The sequence below is a fragment of the Callospermophilus lateralis genome, chromosome 13 (genome assembly GCF_048772815.1).
Source record: "Callospermophilus lateralis isolate mCalLat2 chromosome 13, mCalLat2.hap1, whole genome shotgun sequence".
NCBI classification, from domain to species: Eukaryota; Metazoa; Chordata; class Mammalia; order Rodentia; family Sciuridae; genus Callospermophilus; species Callospermophilus lateralis.
The window spans coordinates 23,499,658-23,527,446 of record NC_135317.1 but is presented as its reverse complement, the minus strand read 5'-3'; the positions used below and the strand labels follow the sequence as shown (position 1 = coordinate 23,527,446).

Sequence of the window (27,789 nt, the reverse complement as noted above, 5' to 3'; positions counted from 1 at the left end):
AACGACAGGGACGTAGCCAATGAGAGGACGGGGCGCGCGTGACTGGCGGCTCTCGCGGCCTCTCGGCAGGCCCCGCCCCGGCTGCGGAGGCTCGGTCACCGCCCGCCGCGCCCTCTCCTCTCGGCTCTCCCTCCCCGTCCTGCCCAGCTCAGCTCTTCCCGTCTGAGGTGGCGGTCGGCCTCGCCTCCTGGTCAGCTCCATTTTACCTCTCCTCCGCTCTTCCCTTTCCCTCGGGCCCCAAACGGCCTGAACACCTTACCGCCTTCTTAGGGTGGTCGCAGAGCCTCTGCGCTTTCTCTGTTCCCGGATCCTCGATCCTCGCCCTGCCCCGCCATGAATGAGGAGTACGACGTGATCGTGCTGGGCACCGGCCTGACGGTGAGCTGGAGGGTGCGGGGCGGCCCGCGATGTGTGGGCCTGTGGGGGCGTCCCCTCGCCCGGTCTCCCGGCCTAGCCGCGACTCCCTTCCCAGCCCGCCACCCGGGTGACGGTGGATGCACCCCCCGGGTACAAGGCGGCCCAGCGTCCGAGACCTGCCGGCCTGAGTCCCCTCGAGGGCTGTCTTTTCGTCGTTGGCCTTGGTTTTCGGGGAAGGGGACGTGGCTAGTGGAAATGAACAGGTTTGAAGGAAGCGGGCATTCTCCAAATTTGCAGCAAAACAGCAGGAAATGGAAACCCTGGCGGTGCATCTGTGGAGCTAGTCAGTCGGGTAGTAACGGCCGAATAAAAGCAGGTGAGAAGAAGGTTCACCCTTCTGCAGAAATGAAGAGGAAAGAGAAAAAACCTTGCCCTGGGGTGCCGCTGCTCCTTCACTTCCCTTTTGGGTCTGTGACCTATCCCGATTGGAAGCGGAGAAGCACTAGGCAGAGGGGGGAGGGTGTAAACCGCTCGCAGTGGCGTTTCCTATTTAGTCTGCAGCCACTGCCGCTCAGTCTTGGCCGCCAGACCAGGGAGGTTTCTTGACAAGTCATTGAATAGTTACTTCTTTCTAATTGCTAGGGTTTTAAGCTTTTGAAGAAAATGCAGAAATTAGCTTTTCTTTCTTTTTTAAGTCCCTCTTCCTCCCAGTAAGTTGATTCCTTTAAAGCACTTTGTTAACCCACTTAACTGAGCATCAGTAGAATTGGAAGTTAGTTTTCTCAAAACTTGGATGTCAGATGCTTTTGCACCTGCATCTTTCCCTTTTGTTTGGTTTGCTTCCTGCCTCCACTGTCTCTTCTGAATGCTTTGTATTAAGAAACTGATGGGTGATGGATTGCTAGAGGCCAAAATCTTTCTACTACCAACTCCCTTCAGGGAGTTAGAAGATAAATCAATAACATGAAGAGTGAATTACTAAAACACAAATGCAAAGCATATCTAATACCATAGTATGTTTATTTTTCTGTGCATCTGTCTGCTTAGAGATCTTTAGATAATATTTTGCAAATAATGCAGGCAGGTTTTGTATCTAGTACCTTTTCTGATGTTTTTTAAAAGAAAAGAAGGACTGTTCTTGCAGAAGAATTCCAATTTGTAGACAGAAACATTTAACTATCAGCTGAAATTTTGACAAGGCTACTTCATCATGAATACTGATCCAGATGAACACTGATGTAAATCTTGTGAATTCCTTATAGTCGGACTTCAAATGCCTGAGTCATTTAATATAAATCACTTCTTCAAGTTTGTTGAAATATGTTTTTTTAGGATCAAATTAATTTTTATAAAGATAACACTTTATAAAATAACTATTTTTGATTTATCTAGGTAAGAGAAAACTTTTGACGTTTTATTTGGCTAATTTTTTTAAAGAAAAAAGTTATCTTTCTGTTTATAGTGATTTATGATGATTGTTGAACACTCATTTCTTAATATTTTTTTATATTTAACCAGTCCAGAAATATACTTGTGACAGTCTAGGAAATAGTACCAAACAGCTGCAGTTACTTCTCCGGAAAGTCATTTGGTCTTTTAAATGTGGGGAATTTGGTTGAATTTCTTTTTTGATGCCAAGTTGGGAAGAATGTTGGATGCCTAAATGAATAGGCCTACCCTCTGCAGGTTTTTTGTTTTTGTTTTTTTAAGTACCTAATTGGGATCTCAAGCTGAATTTAGTAGTTTGTGGTGGATTTTGGCCGTTGGAATGTGTACTGTTGCTGCCAGCGTGTTGTAAGAACCAGTTAGTTCCACTCTTTTTTTTCTATAATTATTGCTAGTCTTTCAAATTTACTCATGATTCAGGTTAGTTGAACATAGACAAGTGAGTACAAATCCATCATCATGCAGGTTTCCACCTGCCTAGTTCAGAAGCATCACTTTGTATCAAAGATGATATACAGTCTTATAGGATAACAAACAAGATAATATACTTCATTTAAATTTGCATTTGGACTGTGAACTTTTTGATGAATGGTGGATACATACTTACCATTTTCGGTTGTCATTTTATAGCTATGGATGATAACTCTTTAATCTCCTGTTAGTTTCCTACATTTTTTTGTGAGATGTTCTTTTGAGAATTATATCAATTCAGGGCAGTCACATTGTTACCATCATTGGTAGGAGTAGTCACAACAGGGGGATTCTGAGTTTTAGTGATACTAGGACTTAGATGACTGGCAGTTCAATGAGGAGATCTCCAAAGTTAAAAACCTTCAGTTCCAAATTAACTTTGAGTATCTAGAGTTAACATGCAATTTATTTCCTTAATTTTTGGCTTATAAATATTTAGTGCCTAAGATTTAAGACCCTAATAAAGGCATATGTTGTCAGGTATGGGTACTACATATTACATGATGTTCCCTTGTGTCTGTACTTTGACTGTCAGAAACTTTTACTTGTAAATAAGTGTGAAGAACTGTTGGAGATTTTTATATTGCTTTAGTGGCATTGTTTATATCAGTTAAGTCTAATTAGCTCATATTAATCCACAATTTTTTTCCATTTTATTTATTGTTTTTACAAACAGTAGATTTGCTACAACATGCTGTAGCTCATATTGAATTAAAAAATTTAACACATTTCCAAAATTTAAAAGGTATACTATAAGAAGTCTTAGGACTGTTGAACAATAATGTTACAAATGGTATAAAACTGTAAAATATGAGCCTGCTGTCAGATAACTTCCATTAGTTACATTTAATCCACAGATATTGATAGTAAAGAAAACCTAAAACCTATATTGATAGTAAAGAAAACCCAAAATGATTTGGTAGAAACTAAAGCCTTTATTCTGTCTTGGGAAAAAAAATGAGTGTTCTATATAAGGAATTGTGAGTTATCCCTTTAAAGAACTATAGCTTTTGGGTAAAAAACTTTCTAAATGATATCAAAACTTCTTTAACAAACTAAAGAACATTATTAATTTACTTTATAACTAAGATTTCACATCACGAGGATTAATTATTGTCTTAAGCTATAACCAAATGAAGCCATTAAGACCTAGTAAGCTCTGTAGGAACTTTGACCCCCCCCCCCAACCTTTCCCATACTGGGGATTGAATACAGGGACATTTAACCACAGAACTACATCCCCAGCCATATTTATTTAGAGATAGGGTCTATATTGTACTATATAGTATATCCTTTTAGCAATGTAGAAATAATCTTTTATTATTGATTTAGAAGAATCAATGGACTTGCAGATTTTTTATTAGCTTCAGTTAACTTTTGTATTTGTTCCAGGTGATAACTTTGAAGGTAGTTACTGTCAGCTCTTTGATTCTGCTGCATCATTCAGTTATTGGGCCCCTTTATTTTAGTTCTCAGCTTTCAGTGATTGCTTTAAATCCAGTAGGTCATACTTTTTTTTGCAGTGGAGTGTGAAAAGTTATATGTGGAAGCTATACAACATTCAAAAGTTGTTTGCTGTGATTTTTCTCTTCAAAAGTTTAACCCTGAGTCTACTTTGTTAGCTGGGAATATGAGGGGTCTTCCTGTTTTGTTTTGTTTTTTAATTTTTTTAAGAACCTACTTTCAAGATATAAATATTATTTTACTTTCACATATTGAACTATATATGTTAGTATTTTATTTAGCAAATTAGCTGTTTTAGATGATATTAGGGCTGATTTTTGTAGTTGTAAAATACTTTCAGTTCTGTTTACCAAGATATCATTAAGAAAATGAAAATCAAGCCACAAAATGGAAGAAAATCTTTGTGTTCCATGTAACCAAGGAAGGACTTAACAGAACATATAAAGCACTTTCATAAGGCAATAAGAAAATGACAGGAAGCCTATAAAAAGTGAGTAAAAAACTTGAAAGGAAACTTATTAAAAAAAGATATCTAGTCTTAATAAAATACAAAAGTATTAAACTTCATTAATTAACAGGAAATTCATCTTAATGATAATGGGCTAAAATTAAAGACAACATTAAGTTTTGGGCAAGGATTTGAAACTCCAAGGACATTTTTCATATAATGCTCTCAGAAGCATAAATTATACAACTATTTTGGAAAGCTGATTCACAGTATTTGCTCTCCTTGATAGCTAGCTACAGAAATTTATACTTGAAAGTCATGTTAGAGTGTTCATAGAGCATTGTTTGTAATAGTCAAAAACTGGATACTTCCAACTGTGGACCAATAGTAGAAAGGATAAGGAAAATGTGGTATGTCCATTCATGGGAGACTTTTACAGCTTTGTTACCCAGTGTATGGTCCATAGATGAACTGAAGTTTCAGAAACTTCAGGATCTGCTTAGGACCTGCCAATCAGGATCTACACTTTAATATTCTTTGCTTACAGGATTAGATATTCCTTCTGAACTGGTATAGAACAGTAAATATTTTAGGTTTTTCGGGCCATATGATCTCTGTCACAATTACCGAACTAGAGAAGTGTGAAAATAACTGTGCATAATATATACATAAATGGGGCATGGATATTTACCAATAAACCTATATTTAAAAACAGTAGTCTGCATGCTGAATTTGGATCATGTACCTTAGGGAATCCCTGCTTTGTGGTAATGTGAATAAACAAATTAGACCTCACACAAAACATGAATGAATCTTTTAAACATAATGTTGAATAAAAGATGCAAGATCAAATAAATACCACATGATTCCTTTTATATGGAGTTCAAAAACAGAACAAATTGTTGCTGTTGGAAGCCATAAGAGTGATGATGATGGTGGTTATGAGTGAAACGGCATGAGTGACTTTCAGAACATAATGTTTTGTTTCTTGAGTCAAAAAACTATGCATACTTGTATACTAAAATTGAATCTGATAGTTTTAATCATTTAAGAAATATCAAATGAATACATACATTATAGAGGAAAATTAAATTGTATGAGTTAAAAAAAATAAATATTTCAAAGTCAAATAGATTATTTGGGGAATGAGATTATACTTCTCTGCCATATAGGGTATTTTGGGCAAACTTGAGAAATTCTAAAATTTATAAATGTATGTGGAATTTCCTTTGTCTTCTTAAAAAATAAATCACTGATCCACAGAATTCTGGTATACGGAATTCTGTTGTCAGTTTATTAATGGTTATCCTTTATCTTGGATGCTTTTATCCTTGATGCTTCTTCCTTAGGGCTCTATTTCTCAAACATTTTGGTGTAGATTCTGTTTCTACTCTTAAAATTGAAGATCATAAAAAAACTTGTTTATAAGGATTGTTTCTGTCAATATTAGACATCAACAGAAATAAAAAAATTAATCTACTTTAAAAACCAGTAATAAATACATTACATGTTAACATGCTTGACAATTTTATTAAATGTAACTATTTTTCAAAATCAAGATTTGTGAGATCGTTATTGTCTTACATTTTCTGCAGATCTCTTTAATGTCTGACTTTATAAAAACTCCTGTGTTCAGTCTGTTGTGATAATTGTCTATCTGAAATTTATGAAAATAATCAGACCACACAAAAGTGTAGTTGGATCCAGAAAGGAATATAATAATATAGTCTTTCAGATTCTTGTTGAAATTCTTTTTTTTTTTTTTTTTTAATTTTAGTATTTATTTTTTAGTGTTCGGCGGACACAACATCTTTGTTTGTATGTGGTGCTGAGGATCGAACCCGGGCCGCACGCATGGCAGGCAAGCGCGCTACTGCTTGAGCCATATCCCCAGCCCCTTGTTGAAATTCTTTTACGTACATGAAAACACTAGCATCAATTTTTGAAAAGATGAATTGCTATAATAACCCAACAACTCATCTTTTTTTTATATGTGGTACTGGGGATTAAAATCGGGGACACTCGACCCCTAAGTCACATCCCAGCCCTATTTTGTGTTTTATTTTGAAAATTTTAGGGTTTTACTGAGTGCTTAGCACCTGGCTTTTCCTGAGGCTGGCTTTGAACTTGCCATCCTCCTGCCTTAGCCTCCCGAACCGCGGGGATTACAGGCGTGTGCCACCATGCCCAGGAATGGTTTGATATTCTGATACATTAAAATCCGTTGGTAAAGTTTGCACTATGAATTCCCTTTTTTCTCCTGCATCATTTATTTTTCCTATGTCATTTGGAAAATACGCAGATCTTTCCAATGTTAACACATTTCGTTTTCCAATTAAAAAAAAAAATCATATTTGTTAATACTGTTACTGAAATGTCATTTAAAAGTCAGTATTAGGGACCTGACATACATGCCCAGGTTTTCAAAAATTCTAATTATCATTCACAGTTTTAACTTGTTATTGGCAACAAATAATGTCAGTTACTTTCCTTTATATTCATTTTTGAGAAAATGCCTGACAAATACCTAAGCCTAATTAATCATAGGTTGTCAGTCAGTTGGTTTTTAAAATCAAAATGATGATCTGTGAAAAAAGTAGCTAGCTCAGCTTACTTAATCCTGAGGTGTAAGTAATTTAAAATGTGTATTTCCCATTTTATTATACAGAAGATAAAAAGACATATTAAAGGGTATGCATTTTAATAGTTAATTTCCATGCTTCATTAAAGGTATCTCTTAAGCAAGTGCCTGTTAGAGAAGAATGTAATGACTGCTAGTTTAGAGCCTCTGTCTTTGTTTTATCCACCATTGATTTTGCATCATCAGTGCAAAATGCAAACCTAGTTTTTAAAAAGTGATTCAATGTTCTTGGTGTTATTATGAAAATAGTTTTATCTTGGGACCCACTGGGATCCAAGAGCACACTTTGAATCTTGGTTACTTTAGGGCTTTCTTCATAGAGTATGTCATGTTGCATGAACATAACCAGGATTCTTTTTTTTTTTTTCCCCCCTGTGGTGCCAAGGATTGAACCCAGGGCCTTGTGCATGCGAGGCAAGCACTCTACCAATTGAGCTATCCCAGCCTGAGAATTCTTTTTTTAACTAAGAGAATTCTTAATTTCTTAATGACTGACTTTTGAAGGTTTTAAATATGTTGTGGGACTTGCCTTCTTTTAAAGATACTTACGTTTTCCCTGTAGGAATGTATTCTGTCTGGTATAATGTCAGTGAATGGAAAGAAGGTTCTTCATATGGATCGAAACCCATATTATGGAGGAGAGAGTGCATCTATAACACCACTGGAAGATGTAAGTGTTAATAAAAATAAACATGCCTTTTGTATTTTGAGTGTTTTCCTAATAAATCTTCATTTTAATCCTGAGAGATGGTTTTATTTATTTATTTATTTTTAATGTACTAAGTAGAAAGTCTTCAGCACATAATTTTGTAGGAGCTTCTTTTTGGGAGCTGTAGAAGTTTTAATTGTGACCTTTTGTTGCCATCTAGTGTCTATTATCTCTCAAAGCTAACAGAATATAGACTAGGAAGATTGACAGCAGGGGGCCTAACGTACCAAGCACAATGCCAGTGCTTTCCACTTGGTCTTATTAATTCTCTCTGTCACTCAAAGGCATATTTTTTTTTCTATATATAAAATATAGTTTTATTACACACACATAGCCTTTCTACTTTGGTAACTAAATTTTTGAGATTAAAAAATATACTAATTCAAGTATTTCTACATACAAAAAATTCAGGTTTTCATTTATTAAAAACAAAATAAGTTCTGATGAAGTAACCATATTTACAAGATAAATATGTAAAATGTTGGAAAATAGAAACAATGAATAGTCTTGAATTCTTAATAGTTTAATGATTGAAATAATTTATCTTTTCAGTAATTTTTTTTTTACAAATAAATTTACTTAATTTTAAACTTACATCAATGTGCTTATTAGTTTCAGACAAAAATATTTAGTATAAATGGCAGGTATTAGTTTTGCACAAGCCAAGAAATAACACTTAAAGTTGTCTAGATGCAATAATTTAAAAAAAAATGTAGATTCAAAATGTAGGAAAATATGTTAAAAAAACATAAGGAACTATGCCTCATAAAAAATATAAATGCACCTTCTATTATATGAATATCAAAAACTAAATATTTTTATTTAAAAGTAGCTTCTATAAAATGTCAGGAAAGTAGGCAGTTTGTTTTCGTAACGTAATATGTAAGAAAGAAATATTTCTATCTCAATTAATCAGTATTTCTTAGCAAAATTATAGTATATATACATGGAAAGGTAGGCATTATCCTGTATTCAAGTGTCCAAGTTTGATTTCCGTTAAAATGTTTTCTATATTTTATAAGAAACACACAAACAAAAGTAAAAGAATGAGGTAAGAATCCTATACTTTTAAAAAGTACTCGAAACTTAATACTCAAGATATTTTCAATGCCTAGACTCCAGAATGACGTTTTAAAAGGTTCTTCATGATGATGACGATTATGATCCGTATCTGAACCATATAATGACTTCTTAGTATTCTGAGCAGGTGATGTTTTTTTTTTTTTTCTTTTCCTGTTATTACAAAATAATCACAATTTTGCCAAAATATCGTTCCAGTGTGGTTTCACATGAGGCACCATGCCACAGTAAGAGTAGCTATAATGCCATTCAAAATTGCCATGCTATAGCCCATGTGGAAAGAATGTCCGGTCAGTTTCTTGAACCTGGCAGGTGAAAGAGGAGTAGGAGGAAACATTCCTGGTTCAAAAGAATCAAAATATGTAACTGTCCAAGAAAAGCTGCAACAGGAGAATCCAGCAATTAGGGATATTATAAGTACAGTCCAGAATCCTAATAGTCCAGTATCTACATCATCTTCATTTTTCAAATTCTCAGCATGCAACTCTTTAACGATCAGGTAGGCGATGGCGAGGAGGATGGCGAACAGCAGTGAGCAGAGAATAGACAGGACCTGGCTCGGCTCTTTCTGCCTTTCACGTTGTTCCGCCCGCCCCTATCCACAACTTCCCTCCACGCTACTCGACACGCCTTCTTCCCCCGTCCGCCTCCTCAAAAGCATGTTTTTATCCTAATTTTTCAGGCTACAAAATAGTCTCTGTGTGGTTAAAATCTCAGGGTTTGGTTGCAAACCTGTGTTGTACAATTCTAAGCTTAGTTCTCGTTGCTTTAGTAGTCTTATTTTCTGCTTTTTTAGGATAAGGCCACTTGAAACATATATATAAAAAAAATTTGTTTTCCTGGTGCTAAGGGATCAGACCCTAGGCCTTGAACATGCGAGGCAAACTCCCTACCACTGAGCTACATCCCCAGCTGCACATGAAGCACTAAGTGTGTTATACTAAACTCACTTATAAATTTCTCTGTGTGGGGCTTGTTGAACATCCGCATATATCCACCATTAATGATGCTTATAACTTGGACCTCTTAGTTCAGGTGATGGCCACCAAATTTCTTCTTTGTATACAGTCTGGAGGGATTTGCTGTCACCATTCCTTCCACACTGAGCACATTTATTAGCTGATCTTTAATAAGTTTAACACATTTTCTTCTTTCTCCTTTTTCTTTTTAAAATTTTTTCTTATGGTGAATATATTCAGAGACTTGAATTTTTATTATGTATCTACCAACTTTGTTTTATGTTATCAGTAAGATTCATGAAATTGAAATATTATTCTCAAATTTTAAACTGCAGGCTTCCTTTTATCAAAGTTTCTACTCAGAAGTTATAAGTTAGCTGTTCCTACTGCTAAACACCCCAAACCAAAACCCCCAGGAAAAAAACAACACAAAAGAAATTTTGGGGAGTGATGGATATATTTGATACTTTTTGATGGTGTTCATAGCCATATACTATTCTCCAGATTCATCAGAATATATACATTAAGGGTGTGCATTTTTTATATATCAGTTATACCTTAATGAAACTTAAAAAGCTATGTTAACTACAGTTAGTTTTAATTATCTTTTCTAGTTTGAAGGATCCAAAATTTATGTTTAACTCCTAATATAACTACAGAAGCAAAGTTAGGGTGGGGTAACTGGACGTTACATGGCCCCTAATATGATGCAGTGTAATGTAATCAACAACAATTTCTTACAAACTAGCCTAATCTTCTCAAAAGAAAAAAGAAGTGAGAAAACTTTCGAATGAAGATGAGAATAAGAAGAAACAAACAAAAAAATGCAATGCTTGAACCTTTAGTTAATTGTGGTTTGAAAAACAAAACAAAAAGACTACTAAGCAGCTTCATAAATCTTTGTTAGCTTTTTATGTGGGGGAAGAATGAGTTCTACCAATAAGGAATGTACCTACAGAACTACTAGTGTCACTAATAAATAGTTTCCTGTTTTGTTTTACTGCTACTAAAAAACAAATTAAAAACTTATGTAATATTTTGTTTATTTTAGCATTCATAAGTTGATCCATTTGTCTTATTTATGTATGTATTGGGACCTTGATAAACATTTTATCTGATAAAATATGAAATGCCCTCCTACCTTGCCTTATTGTAGTAGTATTTTATTATTATACCAAAACCACATTAAATCTAAAGTATTATATAAAATAATGGAAAATTAAATTTTGTTACTTTTTGTTTTGCTTTTAGTTATACAAAAGATTTAAATTACCAGGACCACCACCAACATCAATGGGGAGAGGAAGAGACTGGAATGTTGACTTAATTCCCAAGTTTCTTATGGCTAATGGTAAAGAATTCTAACTTAATTTATGAAAGTATACTGGATCTTATTTGGAGGTAGAAACTACCTCTCAAAGAGAATATTATTGTGTGTGTGAGGAACTGGATTTTGTTGAATGGCAATAGTATGGTTAATGATATGGTCTATTAGAGGTGTCTGGAGTCAGTAAGTTAAGAATGGAGATAAGTGCGTGTGGCTTATTAGTAAATGGCTGTAGAGAAACAAAGTTTTTTTTTTTTTTTTTTAATATATTTTTAGTTGTTGATAGACCTTTTTTTAAAAAAAATTATTTATTTATTTATTTATTTATTTATTTATGGTGCTGAGAATAAAACCCAGTGCCTCACACATGCCAGGCAAATGTGCTACTGCTGAGCCCCAGCCTCAGCCCTAGAGAAACAAAGTTAAGATGTAGCAAGATAAATGCCAAAATTTTGTAAGCATTTTGTAAATGTAAGTTTTGTAAAATAAAATTGGGAGCATTTGACATAGCTATAAACATTGGTACAATTAGGATGTGGTATAGTACATACCAGAATTGTAAACATTTGTAACTGACTTCCCTCTCTATGCTTTGTGGACAATTTTAGATAACTGGCTCTTTAAAAACTGAGTCATCTTAATGTTTTTCTTGTGTAGGCTTTTAAAATTATTTTTCAAATTAATTTTCTCTCATCATAGAGGCATGAAATATCTTTTTAAATTACTGTGTTATTAGTACTTGAGGTGACATTGGAAAACTAAGTTCTTGGTTATCAAAGTCTATGTTTTATGAATAAAGTATGTGCTACCCTTTCCTTTTATTCTTTTGTTTCTATTACATTGTTTGTTTTAATAGAAAGAGATCTTATTTGGATTTTCTCTAAAATTTGCTAAATTATTTTTGGGGTAAATTCTAAAAAAAGTTTGCTTAAGTAATATTTAAACTAGGAAGCAGTTAAGTAGAATGAAAAGCAAATTTACCTAATTATAATCTCACCATCTAGATTTAATTATAGTTAATATTCTGGTGTATGACATAGTGGTTCTGGTCCCAATTAACATTTTTTTTTTAAGCCAGTATGTTATGAATATGCATGCACACTCGACAAACCCCGTTTTATACTCAGAATTGTTATTATGGGACAAAGATAATGATCTTTTTTAAAAGTCTTTTCCTTTTTATTGCCACATTTTATTTTTACCAGTGATATTATCCTACCCGTTTCCTAGTATCTTATCGACCCTTAATATTATTTGTTTTGGTTGATATTTTGTCATTGAGAGGTAAAATCTGAACTTTAAAAATATCTATTTTTTTAAGAGGATAGAATGAGGTTTACATGTTATTGTCTAACTTTCCTATTTAGTAAATTGGCCAGCCTTGTGCTGGTACATTTTTCCATTGAGCTTTTTGTGTTTTTCTTTATTGATGTGAAAGAACTCTTTATAAGTAAGATTACCGTTTTGAAGTTATGCAATTTGGCTAATAATCATTAAAATTTTTTCTATACTCAAGGCTTTTTTCATGTCATATTGGTTGATCTTTTTTCATTTCATTGGTTTTTATTTGCAGGATGGTTTATTTTTGAAATTTTCTTTCCACCTTGTCTCAAGTTATTAGAATACTACTGGTTGTTTTAATGATTTGACAATTTCATTTTTTTGTCATAAATTTTTACATTTTACCATATAAATATTTTCATGTATTGTATGAAATATATCTGCTTTGTTGTCCTGTTGATTGAAAAGTAGAGATTGAATGTGTATGTAACTCAGTGGTAGAGTGTTTCTCCAGCATGTATGAGGCCCTGGGTTCAGTCCCTGGGAAAAAACACACACACACACACACACACACACACACACGCATGCACACGCACCCTGCCATACACAAACAAGTAGAGATTGAAGTTTATTATTCAAAATGGCCAACCACTTGTCATTCAATACCATTCTTTTTTTTTTTTTCTATTTTGATTTTAAATTTTACCAAACATTAATTTCTTAACACATTACATTTTTACACGTGGTATCTACATATTATTTTCCCCCAATTTGGGGACCAGCTAATATAATTCTAAAAATATCTGTACAACTATAATTATATTTTAATATCCGGTTGTGTAAGTCTCTCAATACTTTATTTCTTGCTCTCAAAAAAGAAAAAAAAATTTGATATTTTTGACAACCCTAGTGTGTTTATCTTCAAATCAGCTTTAAAATAATTTTGGTTTCACAAGTTTGCTATTTTTTACCTAAGAATTTTTAGGCTTATAGGAAGGTAATATTTTTACTTGCATGGACTCTTTCTATATCTGGTGTTGATGTTCACTTTAATAAACATAAATTGACTTGGAAACTGAAATATTTTGGGAGTTGTTTCTTTGAAATATGATAGAAACTGTTAAGCAGCTTAAATCCATTTGCAATAATACTGCAATTCTAAATCTAATGCCTCTAATATCTTTTATCCTTGGCAAAGCAAGTTCATAAGAATTATTAACGCTGAAGTCATAACGTTAGAAAAGAAACTATGCAGTAGGTATGTGCCCTGGTTTACCATTTAAAATATGGCTTTGCTGATTTGTTTTGTAAGAGTTATTGGACAATGTTAGGAAGAAATTGGGAAGCCATTAGTATTAGTAAATGTGCGTTTATTTCTGTTAATTTTTAGTGGCAGCAAGATTTAAGTGAAAGTTTGAATTCTATGACTTTTCTAGGTCAGCTGGTTAAGATGCTACTTTACACAGAGGTCACTCGCTATTTAGATTTCAAAGTGACTGAAGGGAGCTTTGTTTATAAGGGAGGAAAAATCTACAAGGTTCCTTCCACTGAAGCAGAAGCCCTGGCATCTAGTAAGTATTTCATTTTATCTTCTCAGTATAATTAGATTATATAGTAGAAAGAAATTTCAGACATCAGTCCATCCAGTCAACAAAGATTTATTGAATGTCTTATTATGTGCTAGACACTGTTCTAGGCAGAAGAGAGTACATTACATTAGTGATCTTTAACATTCTGTATGGTTAGGGAGGGGAGAAGGTTCTTTTTCATTGTCTTTCTTGTAACTGCATGCTGTTAGTAGGAAAAGCTGAGGGTCTATAAAGTGGTAGTTTATAGCTGTCTGTTCACCTTTTAGTATAAAAAGCAGTGAATGGATTATCTAGTGTTTCTGTAAGGTAAGTGACCAACAGGGCAATCAATATCCACATTTCTTTCTCTGTTAGATGCCAGAATATGTCTTAGCATTCAGAAGAGGAAAAGGAAGAGCATTCAGCATTTTAGGTAGTTGGTTAAGTGTTGATTGGTTATCAAAGAAAGAACTTTGATATTGTTCCCTTCATAGATCATATTTTTTTCAAAGACTTACTTTCTTTGTATCTAATAAGAGACATAATTCAGGGGCTGAGGTTGTGGCTCAGTGATAGAGCGCTTGCTTTGCATGTGTGAGACCATGTGTTCAATCCTCAGCACCACATAAAAATAAATAAGTGAAATAAAGGTACTGTGTCCAACTACAACTAAAAAATAAATATTTTTTAAAAAAGTTTAAAAAAGATACATAATTCATATTTAAGTACTGACTGTAATTACTTATAACTGGGGGTAAACTTAAAGACTTTATAACTAATCTATATTAATTGTGTGGGTTTTATTTTAAAGTGTTGTGAAATTGGAGGTGATGTTATCCAAATTTCTCATATCTTAATTTACATTTTGTCTTAGAGGGGCTAAGTTAATGACATTCATGTTTAAATTTTCCTCTCATACTCTCTCTTTTTTTTTTTTTTTATCTCTCAGTGTCCTATTGTGAGTGTATACTTTTTAAAAAATTCTTTTTTAGGTTTAATGGGACTATTTGAAAAACGTCGCTTCAGAAAATTCCTAGTGTATGTTGCCAACTTTGATGAAAAAGATCCTAGAACTTTTGAGGGTATCGATCCTAAGAAAACCACAATGAGAGATGTGTATAAGAGATTTGATTTGGGCCAAGATGTTATAGATTTTACCGGTCATGCTCTTGCACTTTACAGGACTGATGAGTAAGTTTCTTGGTTTTTAAGATTTGAAATTTTTTCTTGGAATGCAGACTGAATTGAATTTTCCAGTTCGCCAAATTGGAAATTCCAACAGAACATATGTCTATGTTACACTATGAAAGAACAGGCTCTTGGTTCAAATTAATGTTGGAACCTTTTAAATGAATTAGGAAGGCAATAGATTAAAATCTCTTCAATAAAAGATTTTTAAATTGAGCAACTAAGAAAACTAAAACCCTTTTCTAATATTCATTTTCTTTCTAGCTATTTAGATCAACCATGTTGTGAAACCATTAATAGAATTAAACTTTACAGTGAGTCTTTGGCAAGATATGGCAAAAGCCCATACCTTTATCCACTTTATGGCCTTGGAGAATTGCCACAAGGATTTGCAAGGTAAGAGCCCATTTTTAACTGATTAGCTGATACCTCACTGATTCTAACTTTATCTCAAATAGGCACGTGAGCTTTGATTTTACCAATGAGACAAGGTATGTCTCTGCAGTTTTCCTTTTTTTTCCATGGTGTGGAGAGTGTAATACACGTTTGTAAGTGCTCTTCCTATGAGCCTTGTCCCCAGTGCTTTTATTTTTATTAAAGTGAAATTTATGTACAATGAAACATCTTTGGTTAAAAAAAAAGAAAAAATTTGACAAATATATTGACCCTGTATAACCACAACCCAAATCAAAATATAAAATATTTTCCTTATCACAGAAAACTTCCTTGTTTGGTAAACAATACATCCTCTCTCCCCTGCATTACATTTGTGATTTCTTTCTTTCTTTTTTTTTTTTTTAATTGGTTGTTCAAAACATTACAAAGCTCATGTCATATCATCTTTCATACATTTGATTCTTTCTGCCACCAGATTATTTTGCCTGTTGTTGAAGTTCTTATCTAGGGAATAATACAGTGTACATTCGTTTGTCTCTGGCTTTTGCGTTGTTTTTTTTTGGGGGGGGGGTGTAAGGGGGATTGAACTTAGGGGCACTTGACCCTAAGTTAATGTTGGAACCTTTTAAATGAATTAGGAAGGCAATAGATTAAAATCTCTTCAATAAAAGATTTTAAATCCTATTTTGTATTTTATTTAGAGAGAGGATCTCACTGAGTTGCTTAGGGCCTCACTTTTGCTGAGGCTGGCTTTGAACTTGTGATCCTCCTGCCTCAGCCTTCTTAACCGCTGGGATTACAGAAGGGCATCACTGTGCCTGGCCATGGCTTTTACTTTTTGCTTAACATATTTAAATATTTTGGTTGCCCTGGGGATTGAACCTAGAGCCTCAGGTATGCTAGGTAAGCACTGTACCACTGAGCTATATCCTTAGCCCTGTCAGTCATTTTAATTTTAACCACCCAATGAGTATAAAATGTCATATCATATGGTTTTAATTTGTATTTCCTGAGAAATAAAGTTGACTACTTTTTCATGAACTTATTGGCCATTTGTATAATTTTGTTCTGTGACTGTTCAGGTCTTTGCAGATTTTTAAAGATTTGGGTTGTCTTTTTAATTTTTGATTTGTAGATCTTGATGTATTCTGGTGCCAAGTCTTTTGTCAGTTTCTTAGTCTCTGTCTTGTCTTTTGTAATTTTTACATTTTGATAAAGTGCCATATATCAAAATTATCTTTTTATGTTTAAAGCCTTTTGTCTCCTAAGAAATCTTTGCTTTCCCTGAGGACACAAAGATACTTTGTCTCTTTCTAAAAGTTTTATTTTTGCATTTAACTCTGTCATTAATCTTGAAAAAATGTTGGTGGGTGGAATGAGGTAGGGCTTGAAGTTCATCTTTACTATACCTATATTTAGTATTTTAGCAGCATTTATTGAAAAGATTTTCTTTCCCAGGTAGTCTTGGTATCTTTGTCGGGAAATAATTTAGCCATGTATGTGGGTCTACTTTGGATCCAGTTTTCTTCCAGTGATTTTGTGTTTTTCTTCCCTTAAACTTTTACCACACTGTCTTGATATAGTTTTGTAGTAAATTTTGCAGTCAGGTAATGTAAGTCCAACTGTGTTCTTTTTCAAAATTTGTTTCATCTATTAAGATTCTTTGTGTTTCCATATACATTTTAGAATCAGCTTGTCTCTCCCCAGAAAAAATATTTGCTGGGATTTTGATTGAATTGAATTAAGTCTATAGATTTGAGGGAAATATTCATCATCATAGTGGGTTTTTCTATTTATTTTAAAGTTATTTGCTGCTAATACATAGAAATAAAATTTGTTTTTTTTGTATTTATGTCTTATGACTGGTTTATTAAACTAATTCACTTATTCTACTGTTATAGGTTTCTTGAAATTTTCATGTACACAATTGTGTTGTGTGAGTTTAGAGTTTAAATTCTCCTCTTAACAATCTTGACGTGTCTCCCCTTCCCCTTGCCTTTATTGCAGTGGCTGGGACTTCAAGAACAATGTTAAGGTGCTAAAAATGGACATTCTTGTCTTGTTCCTTGGGTTAGGGATGATGTGTTAAATATTGTTAAATGTTTTCTGTAGTTTTTTGATAGATGACTTTATCAGATTAAATTCCTTTCTATTCATGTTTGGCTGAGAGTTTTTATTATGAAAAGATATTGACATTGAGTTAATTATGTAGTTTTTCTTTTGTATGTTAAAATATTGAATTACATATTTATTTATTTATTTGGTGGTGTTGGGGATTGAACCTGAAGCCTTGTGCATGCCAGGCAATTACTCTGCCAACTGAGCTATATCCTCAGCCCTACAAATTTATTTTTTAATGTTAAAAAAAAACAAAAAACCCTTGCATTCCTGGGATAATAAGCTCCATATTCATGATGTATTTTCTTGTTTATTGTTGGATTTAATTTGTTCATTGTGTGTGCATATGCAACTAATGCAGATAACAGATGATTGAATTGTGTGTTTCTGTTAATGATATTGTCTTAAAAGCTTGTAGTGTTCTTATTTGTATCAAGGTTTGGTAGTCCATAAAATGTTCGGAAAAGTTTCCTCCTCCTCTGTTTTCTGAAAGTTTGTGAAGATTGCTATGGGTTTTTCCTCAATGTTTCATAGACTTGATCAATGAAACCATCTGAGCCTGGAACTTTCTTTGTAACAAGGCTTTTGATTATTAATTTTCTTTTAATAGAAATTAGGCTATTTGGACTGGCGCGGTAGCTCAGTGGCAGAGCATTTGCTTAGCATGTTACGAGGCACTGGGTTTGGTCCCCAGCCCCACATAAAAATAGGCTATTCAGATATGCTATTTCTTATTGTAGTTTTCATTTGTGCTTTTCAAGGAATTTGACCATTTCATTTAAGTTTTTGAATTTACTGTAAAAAGTTGTGCTAACCCTTTTGATGTATGTAAGATCATTAGTGATGTTCCCTCTTTCATTCCTGTGATTTATAATTTATATTTTCTCTCTTCTGCTAGGATTTAATATCATTTATCTTTTTTAAAAAACTAAACTGTTAGCTTCATTAATTTTCTATGTAGCTTTCTGTCTTGATCAATTGCTTTTTTAAAATTTCTTCTCTCCACGCTTTTTTTTAAGTTGTAGATGGACACAATATCTTTATTTATATTTATTTTATTTTTTTAATTATAAATATAATATATAATATTATATAAATATAATAATGTAAATTATTTATATTTATTTTATTTTTATATATTATTTTATTTATATTTATTTTTATGTGGTACTGAGGATCGAACCTAGGGCCTCATGCTTGTGAGACAAGCACTCTACCACTGAGCTATAATCCCAGCCCTCTTCCCCCTTTTTTTGACTTTTATGGTTGAAACACATGACTGATATTACATTTTGCACATGTAACATAAGTTGAAAGTTTAGTTTTCCTCTGAAACTGTGTTATCTATCCTTGGTACCTCTATCTTTTGCCACCCCCTCCTTTTAATCTTGAGTTGTTTGGAAGAATAATTATTTATAAACATTTGGAGATTTTTTCCTAAATATCTTATTGTTATTAGTGTCTAATTTTATTATGTTCAGAGAACAAACTTACTACAATTTCAGTCCTTGAAATTGAGACATATTTTATGGTTGAATATGTAATCTTAGTGATGAATATGCTCTGAAAAAAAAGAATGTGTACTCTGCATTTGTTGGTGGAGTATTAAGAACTGGTAGCCTGGTGTCATGGAGCATACCGTAATCCTAGCAACTCATGAAGATGAGGCAGGAGGTTTGCAAATTCAAAGCCAACCTCAGCAGCTTAGTGAGGCTCTAAGCAATATAGCTATACCCTGTCTCTAAATAAAAAATAGAAAGGGCTGGGGATTTATAACTCAGTGTTAAAGTGCTTCAGGCTGAATTCCCTGGTACCTAAAAGAGAAAGAGAACTGGTAGAATTGAAATATGTCTTTTTCTAGTTCTATCAGTTTTCTTCTTTTGTGTGTGTGGTGCTGGAGATTGATCCCAGCGCCTTGCTTATGCTAGGCAAGCACTCCACCACTGAGCTAGCTACATCCTGTATCAACACTGTTCTTGAAGACAGCTTCAGCATATAGTTGAATCTTTTTTTTTTTTTTTGGTCCATTGTGACAATGTTAGCTTTTTAATTGGAGAATTTAGTCCATTTACATTTAACATAATAATCCATACAGTTGGGGTTAGGTCTACGGTTTTTGCTACCCATCAACCCCTACTGTTTCCTGCTCCTGATTTTTGGATTAATCAAATATTTTCTAGTATTGCATCTTAATTCTTCTAATGGGTTTTTGTCTTCACCTCTTTTATTGCTCACCCTACAAATTGTAATCTTTTATTTATTTATTACAGTTTAGAGTTAATATTGTACCACAGTATGTAAAAGAGAAGAACTTTGCAACACTATCATTTTTATTTACCATTTTTCTTTGTTTATATTTTACATCTCTCATATTTCATAAGCCCCATAATACAGTGTTAATTATTTTGCATTAAATAATCATTTTAAAGAGATGAACAAGGGGCTGGGGATGTAGCTCAGTTGGTGGAGTGCAAAAAAGATGAACACAAGGGCTGGAGGTGTCGCTCAGTGGCAGAACGCTTGCCTAGCATGCATGAAGCCCTGTTTGATCCTGGTACTTGTGGGGTGAGGAGGAATAGAAGGAAAACATTTCTTGAATTAGTTAAGATTTGAAGAGATTTTTATCACAGATTTGTTGGCTCCTTCCTTTGTGGCTTTTACTTTTGTAGAGTTCCCCCCGTCCATGAGTTTTATCTCTTGTGGCACTTCAAAGTCTCATAGTACCTCAGATCAGTAAGGCTGCAGCCTTCCTGTTTCTGTTCTAGCTGCCCTAAGTTAAAAGACTAGGAAAATAGTTCCCTTGGGGAAAGCAGTATAAACCACACAAGATATCAGCCAATTGATTCCTGTCAAGTATGTTCATCATTTTCTGTCTGCTTTAGGCATTCCCTAGGGCCTTCTGATAGTGTTTAGTTTTTAATATTCAGGAGGAGAAGACCAATGAATAAAAATTTTTCCTGTTGCTGGTCAGTGCCTTTTTTTCCCCCCTCAGTATTCAACTGTAAAACAAATTTGCACTTCTTGTTCTATAATTCATACTGTAATAAATCAAGCTAATATACATTTAGATGGGAATTGAGCAAATATATTGCCTATAATTCATATAGATCTAAGGAGGGAGACTTGAGCAATTGAAACATTTATTATAATTGAGATTTTTAAAAAATTTCTAGGCTGAGTGCTATTTATGGAGGTACTTACATGTTGAATAAACCAATTGAAGAAATCATTGTGCACAATGGAAAAGTGGTTGGTGTGAAGTCCGAAGGAGAGGTAAGTAACTTTTACAATTTTAAAAATACTGTGTTCTTGTGAAGAAAATGTATTATCTACTAAGTACCTATTTTACTATGGACATCGATGCTAGATTTCAGACTACATGAAATTTCTGTGTGAAAGTTGGTTTTATCATAGCTAAGGACTAATGTAGTTTCTTTGTCTTATTTTAAAAACAACCAACCTTTCTAGTGTGTCAGTTGTTACTTAAGACCAAAATGTCCAGCATTATGGATGGTAATTCTACATACTTAACAGTTAAGTATTCCATACTTAAATGGTGTGGACTGGTACTTATCCACAAATTGTGGAGTTGGCGATCTTCACAGGTAGAGTTCTGAGTACTTTTATAAATCTGAATTGTAGGTAGATCACTGGAAGCTGGTTATAATGTCTGTTCTAATTCAGAAGGTTTGAGGGGACTCTGCTTTTTCTTAAAAGTTCTCTCAGGTCATAATATTCCTGACCTGCCAACCACACATTAAAAATAAAGTATTACCTCTTCCTTTTATTACTATACTAAGTAATATTTCTTTCGTTTCACTCAGTTATTATCATCGTTAACAGCTCTTGCAGTAGAGAATGAATTCTAAGTTACTGCCTGACATATTATGTCTAAAATTCTTAAAATGTAAGCTTTATCTTAAACATTTAAACATTGAGCTAGGTGGGAATGTAGAGACCTCCTGGAGGTGGTCTATTTTTTCTTGTTTAGATTGCATGGGAAATGAAGTTTTGAGATAAGATTTTAGTAGCCAGAATGAGAAGACAATGAATAATGGAGAGAAAATATAGGCCTGGCTTAGGAAAATAAAAGAGCCTAATAGCAAAGCACGAGGCAAGATTTCTCTTTAATATGATGTATATCTCACAATGATCCTAAGAGACATGGCTTAATGCTTCTTGGGTACATATAAATAAAAGACACAGCTGACTGAATGGCTGTGCTGGAATTGGTGTCCTATGCCCACAGTGCTTAGTTGTAACACACCTAGGGATATACACTGAGAAATGTTAGCTTTGTCCCTCCTATCTTCCGAGATGTCGAGTCTACATGGTTTTATATTTTCCAGGCTACTTCTTTATAATCTTTTATCTTGATTGTCTTGGTAGTCTCTAATCTTTTTTATATGTTCTTATAAGAAGATGGAATATGTATAGGAAACTGTAGGATGACATAGGAAACTGAAGGATGATATTTTGTTTACTAGTGCTTTGATTGCCATTCTTTTATTAACTCCTAAAATGATGAAATGGCCAAATATTTTAAGGTAGGACAAATATCATTCAGATCTCACCGTGTGTACTATATTTATAAATGGGTTCACTGACCATGTAAGGTAGATGTTTTCTGTTTTTTTGGAAAACCTTTAAGGGGAAAAAAGTCATGAACTATCCTTACAAATGGAGCCAAACACAAGACAAACTCAAAAAGTTAAGGTTAAAATTATTTTGCTATTCCTGGTGATATCTCCTGGGCTAAACACCAAATAATCTCCTTTTACTAGTTGGTCATCTGAACTTTTATTGTTAGTGATCTGTCATAACTACCTGTGCTTTCAGCACAGTCATTGTTTGGGAGATACGGATAAATGTCTTAATCTGATTGCTTTAGGTTGTTTCTTTCTCTTGCAGGTTTTTCTTTGATTTCACTCTGCTGCACACAGCAGAAAGCTCCCTTTTTTAAGGAAACCTCAGGGCTTTGCCATGAAAGAGAAGGGTTATAATACATTACTCTTGGAGCTAAAGTCTTGCTTATAATGCAGTTTTAAGATTATGATTTTGGGGTCTGGGGATGTGGCTCAAGTGGTAGCGCGCTCACCTGGCATGCGTGCGGCCCGGGTTCGATTCTCAGCACCACGTACAAACAAAGATGTTGTGTCCGCCGATAACTAAAAAATAAATACTAAAATTCTCTCTCTCACTCTCTCTTTAAAAAAAAAAAAAAAGTAAAAAAAGATTATGATTTTGGTCTATTTATAATGTTAGTTATATTTCTTCTATTTTTTTGCCAGGACATGCAAGTATGACAACCATTATGTACAAAACTGATACTTGACTACTATGCAATTGTCCAAAAAGAATTTATAGGGATTGTTGGAAAAGCTATTTAACTAGTTATCTATGATTAACTTTTATATTAATTAGTTCATGAATATTAGAAATTTTATTCAAGGGAAAATTATATTAATGTATTGGTTTGGGGTTTTTGTGGAGCCAGAATTCAATCTCAGGTTTTGCATATGCTAGACAAGCACTTTATCACTGAGTTACATCCCCAGCCCAGGATACTATTTAAAACACTATAAACACTGAATATTACATTAAAAAATCGTGCTCCCTCCATCCCAGTTTAAAAAGTTGTGATAAAATTACATAATACATGACATTTATCATCCTTGCCATTTTAAGTGTACAGTTCTGTGGTTTTAAATACATTCATGATATTTTACAGCCACCACCACTATGCATCTCTCGTAGTCTTTTCATCTTATAAAACTGAAACTCTGTACTATTGAACAGTAACCCTCCACTCCATCATCCCATTCCGTCTCTATGATTTTGGCTACTTTTAAATATCTGATATAAACAGTATTTATATTTTTTGCGAGTAGCTTATTTCACTTGGGTTAAGCATTACTGTCTTTAAGTTTAACCCAAGTTGTAGCATATGTCAGAATTTCCTTTCTTATTAAGGATATTCCACTGTATGTGTAAACCACGTCACTAATCAGTGGACACTTGGGTGGTTTCTACATTTTAGCTGTTAATACTATCGTGAATGTTGGTATACAGATTTTCTCTTCAAAACCCTGTTTTTCACTTCTTTTGGGTGTATATCCAGAATTTAAATCTCTGATCATACTATATATATATATATATATATATATATATATATATATATATATATATATATTTTTTTTTTTTTTTTTTTTTAAAGAAACAGCCATACTGTTTTGATGGTGGTAGTGCCATTTTATATTCCCTTCAGTGGTGTAGTTTCTCCACATCTATGCCAACATAGTATTTTGATAATAGCCATTCTGATGGGTAGGAGGTGGTATCTCATTGTAATTTTAATTTGCACTTTGCTGATGATTAGTGATGTTTAGTGTCTTTACACTTATTAATAATAGGCATTTGTTTTCTTTGGGGAACTGTCCTTTCAAATCCTTTGCTCATTTTTGAATAGGGCAGTTGTTGTTTTTTATTGTTTTAGGAATTCTTGATATATTCTGGATATTAATCTCTCATCAGATATATTCATGTACATTTCTCCCATTCTGTGGGTTGCTCTTTTATACTGTTTTCTTCTTGAGGTACAAAAATTAAATTTTTTCATGAAGACTTGTCTATTTCTTTTATTTCCTGTGTCTTTCATGTGTAAGAAATCACAAATTTATTGCCCTACATTTTCTTCCAGGAGTTTTCATTATTTTAGGCCGTTGATCCATTTTAACTTTTGTATATGGTGTTAAGTAAAGGGTCCATCTTCATTCTTTTGCATTAACTGGTTGTTGAAAAGATTGTCCTATTCCTACAGATTGGCCATGGCATCTTTGTCAAAAATCGTTTGTAATTGTGATGGTTTATTTCTGGGCTCTCTTTCCTATCTCACTTGTCTTTGTCAATCTTTATGCTAGTACCACTGTGTTTACTACTTGTTTAATGAGTCCCATCTTGATCTTTTTCAAGATTGTTTTGGCTATTCCTTATGATTCAGCATGCATTTTAGGTTGGATCTAGTTACCACAACAACATTGTCTTCTAATCCATGAACATGGGATTTCCCATGTATTTATATTTTTATAAGATCTTTAAAAATGTCTTGTTATAGATTGCTCGCTGTAAGCAGCTCATCTGTGACCCCAGCTATGTAAAAGATCGGGTAGAAAAAGTGGGCCAGGTCATCAGAGTTATATGTATCCTCAGCCACCCCATCAGGAACACCAATGATGCCAACTCCTGTCAGATCATTATTCCACAGAACCAAGTCAATCGAAAGTCTGGTGAGTTTTGAAGACCTGCAGCTGTTGGATTGCTTTGTGTCATCCTAAATTCCTAACTTTATGTGTTGTACCAAGAGACTTTAGTTTACATGTAGGAAACATAATGTGATCCTTTTAGATTCTAGGGATCCTGCAGCATTGTGTTGAAGTAAACTAGAAGCCCTGCTTTGGACTTGTATTCATCACTTCTGACCTCAGTTTCTTCCTCTAGAATGAATGGATTGACTAGGTGAATTCTCACAATCTCCTGGCTCTAACATGAGTGACTGTGGAGGTTTATGCTGACAAGTTCAATTGAATCCACTATATTTTTGAGCTGTGTCATCATTTGTGAACTTCTTACATTTCATTTTAGCAATGTGCTAGAAAACCGTTCAATGTCTGTGATTTAGATCAGGACTTGGCTTTGAAAGTGCAGTTCTAATTTGTTTGCTTTAACCAGTTGTTATCAACTATTTGGTGTTCCCATCTTTTGATTTAGTAGCCCTACATCTTATTTATCTAAATAATTAAGAGATATCTGTATTATGATTTTTTTCTTTTTTTCCCTTTAAGAAATCACATTGCGGGCTGGGGATGTGGCTGAAGCGGTAGCGCGCTTGCCTGGCATGCATGCGGCCCAGGTTCTATCCTCAAAAACAAAGATGTTATGTCCGCCGAGAACAAAAAAAATTAAAATTAAAAAAAAAAAAACAAACAAAAAACTAAGGGGATTTGAATAAAAAAAAAAAAAAGAAATCACATTGCAACTAGGTGTGGTGGTACATACCTGTAATCCTTGTGACTGGAAGGCTTGGACTGAAGGATTGCAAGTTCCAGGCCAGTCTCAGCAATTTAGTGATGACCTGAGGAACTTAGTGAGACCCTGTTTCAAAATAAAAAGGGCTGGAGATGTGTCTCAGTGGTTAAGTACCCCTGGGTTCAATCCCCAGTAAGTAAATCACATTGCAGAACATTATCACTAGAACAAAGGGACTTTACAATCTTATTGTTCCCTAAAAGGGTCTGTGAAAATGTACAAAAAAGGAGCCCAATAATTTTCTGAGAATATAGTTACTTTGAATAGCGGTATACACATCAAGATCAGAAATTGTTTATTATTGCCAACTTAAAAATAGTTTATACTGACTTGCAATTTTTAATAAAGGAGGAAATCGATATTTAATAAATCCTTTCTGAGCTATTCAAAACGTTTCCAAATGTGCAGGGTACAGAGTGGGGGAAAAAAAACGCAGAGTAGATAATACGGTGCTATGACAGAGCCAGAAAGGAATTTTATTTCCAAGTTTAACAGTTCACAGCCACATCAATCCTTAATCCCTAGTAGGTTAAAAGAAATTCAGTTATTAAATATTTGCGTATCCACCATGACCCAGTTTGCTTTCACATAGAACTTAAGCTTAGAAGAGCAGTAACTGAATGAAATATAGTAAAACCTGTAGGGTACTCATGTCCCAGGTTTATCCACCTCAGTTCTCGAGCTGCTATTGTTTATTTCTAGATATCTATGTTTGCATGATCTCCTCTGCACACAATGTGGCAGCACAAGGAAAGTACATTGCCATTGTTAGTACAACTGTGGAAACCAAGGAACCTGAAAAAGAAATCAGACCAGCTTTGGAGCTCTTGGAACCAATTGAACAAAAGTGAGTGTTGTGTTCTGTCAGCTACCATCCAAACTGAGGCTTGATTTTGGTGCTATGGTAAGGTGAGCACGAGAACACAGGCAGACTCTGGCTGCTGTGTGGGCAAACTTGAAATGTCTCATCTCTACCGGTTTTCCCTTTGGGACTTAAAAATTCAGGCAAAACAATGACTTGAGTGTGGGACCAACTAACTTGCCTACTTATCTATTTTTTCCCTTCAGATTTGTCAGCATCAGTGACCTTCTTGTACCAAAAGATTTGGGAAGAGAGAGCCAGGTGAGTGTGGAAATCTGAAAAGGATATTTTTAGGCTTTACTGGAACATCCCCTAAATACTTATATTTGTAATTTTTATTTCCAGATCTTTATTTCCCGCACATATGATGCCACAACTCACTTTGAGACAACCTGTGATGACATTAAAGACATCTATAAGAGGATGACAGGATCTGAGTTTGATTTTGAGGAAATGAAGCGCAAGAAAAATGACATCTATGGGGAAGACTAACAGCAATACATGTTAATATCTAATTAGGACAAATATAAAATTTGACAAATAATGCATATTGTATGAAATCAAAATTGTAAGGCCTGCTTTTGTAATCAGAATGGAGAGATTGAAGAGCATTGTACCAGTAAATACTCTTCCCCTTCATCTTTCTAATATCATGTATTAACTTGTTTTCATGGAGTGGCTATTCAGAATTGGCCAGTTACCACATTCTGTTCAATTTAACTGGACTGGCTTTTTTTCTAGTGAAGGAGCAGTTTTAAACATTGTGATATCAATACAGAAAACTTGATACAGTATTTGTATCTTTTAATCAGGGTAGACTTTGCATTTATGTGCTTCTGATGCTCAAGAGCTGGATTCATACAGTTTGTGTGCCATCTTGTCATTAAGGAGATTCTAAATTGAATATTCCCTATAACTACATTGTGTGTTAAGTATTATGGCAGGGCCCAAATACCATAGCCAAAAGTTTGGTTTATTGGGCATAAACTTCTAACCAAACTCCAGACTTAGGGATTCGTTTGGAGGAAGCCAATATGTGGTGTTTTAACCTAATAAAATTGGTGAGAGAAGGGGAAAAGAACATATCATTAAAAAGCAGGTAAAATGTGGAAGCATCTTTTGTATCCCAGGTGTGGCTTCTTCAATGGACCAAGCTGCAATGCAGTATTGATTTGACAGAGCCTCTCTTTAATGATGTCTATCCCAAAATGGCTCCAAATGATTTCTGTACTGCAAAATAAAGCCAAACTCTGGAATCCACTGCCCTCTGTATCAGTCTGTTTGTGTCCTGATTGTGAGGGCCACAACACAGCTACTGCCTTGCCTTCAGGAGAGCCAGGAGTGATGCTGGGCTGGGACCATGGTGTAGCTTCTGATCTGGATGCATCA

The 27,789-nt window shown here is 34.2% G+C and overlaps 1 protein-coding gene and 1 pseudogene across 1 annotated transcript; one reads left to right on the top strand and one right to left on the bottom strand.

The window, feature by feature from the left end:
- The first annotated feature begins 96 nt into the window (after window positions 1-96).
- Window positions 97-27,670, top strand: Gdi2 (GDP dissociation inhibitor 2). The gene is made up of 11 exons (XM_076831992.1): window positions 97-378; window positions 7,390-7,497; window positions 10,827-10,926; window positions 13,620-13,754; window positions 14,744-14,942; window positions 15,204-15,335; window positions 20,627-20,726; window positions 24,568-24,739; window positions 26,241-26,385; window positions 26,607-26,661; window positions 26,746-27,670. The coding sequence occupies exons 1-11, from the start codon at window positions 334-336 to the stop codon at window positions 26,890-26,892; spliced, it is 1,338 nt and encodes a 445-aa protein (XP_076688107.1). The 5' UTR covers window positions 97-333; the 3' UTR covers window positions 26,893-27,670.
- On the bottom strand, window positions 8,768-10,059 carry LOC143379483 (ADP-ribosylation factor-like protein 6-interacting protein 6 pseudogene; annotated as a pseudogene).
- Window positions 27,671-27,789: the final 119 nt, after the last annotated feature.

What these genes read in the sequence shown, in the direction of transcription:
- Gdi2 (XM_076831992.1), top strand. Translation starts at nt 334, where the DNA reads ATGAATGAGGAGTACGACGTGATCGTGCTGGGCACCGGCCTGACG. An exon ending in TTGCCACAAGGATTTGCAAG is followed by an intron (nt 15,336 to 20,626) that starts GTAAGAGCCCAT and finishes AAAAATTTCTAG; the next exon opens with GCTGAGTGCTATTTATGGAG. An exon ending in GTGTGAAGTCCGAAGGAGAG is followed by an intron (nt 20,727 to 24,567) that starts GTAAGTAACTTT and finishes GTCTTGTTATAG; the next exon opens with ATTGCTCGCTGTAAGCAGCT.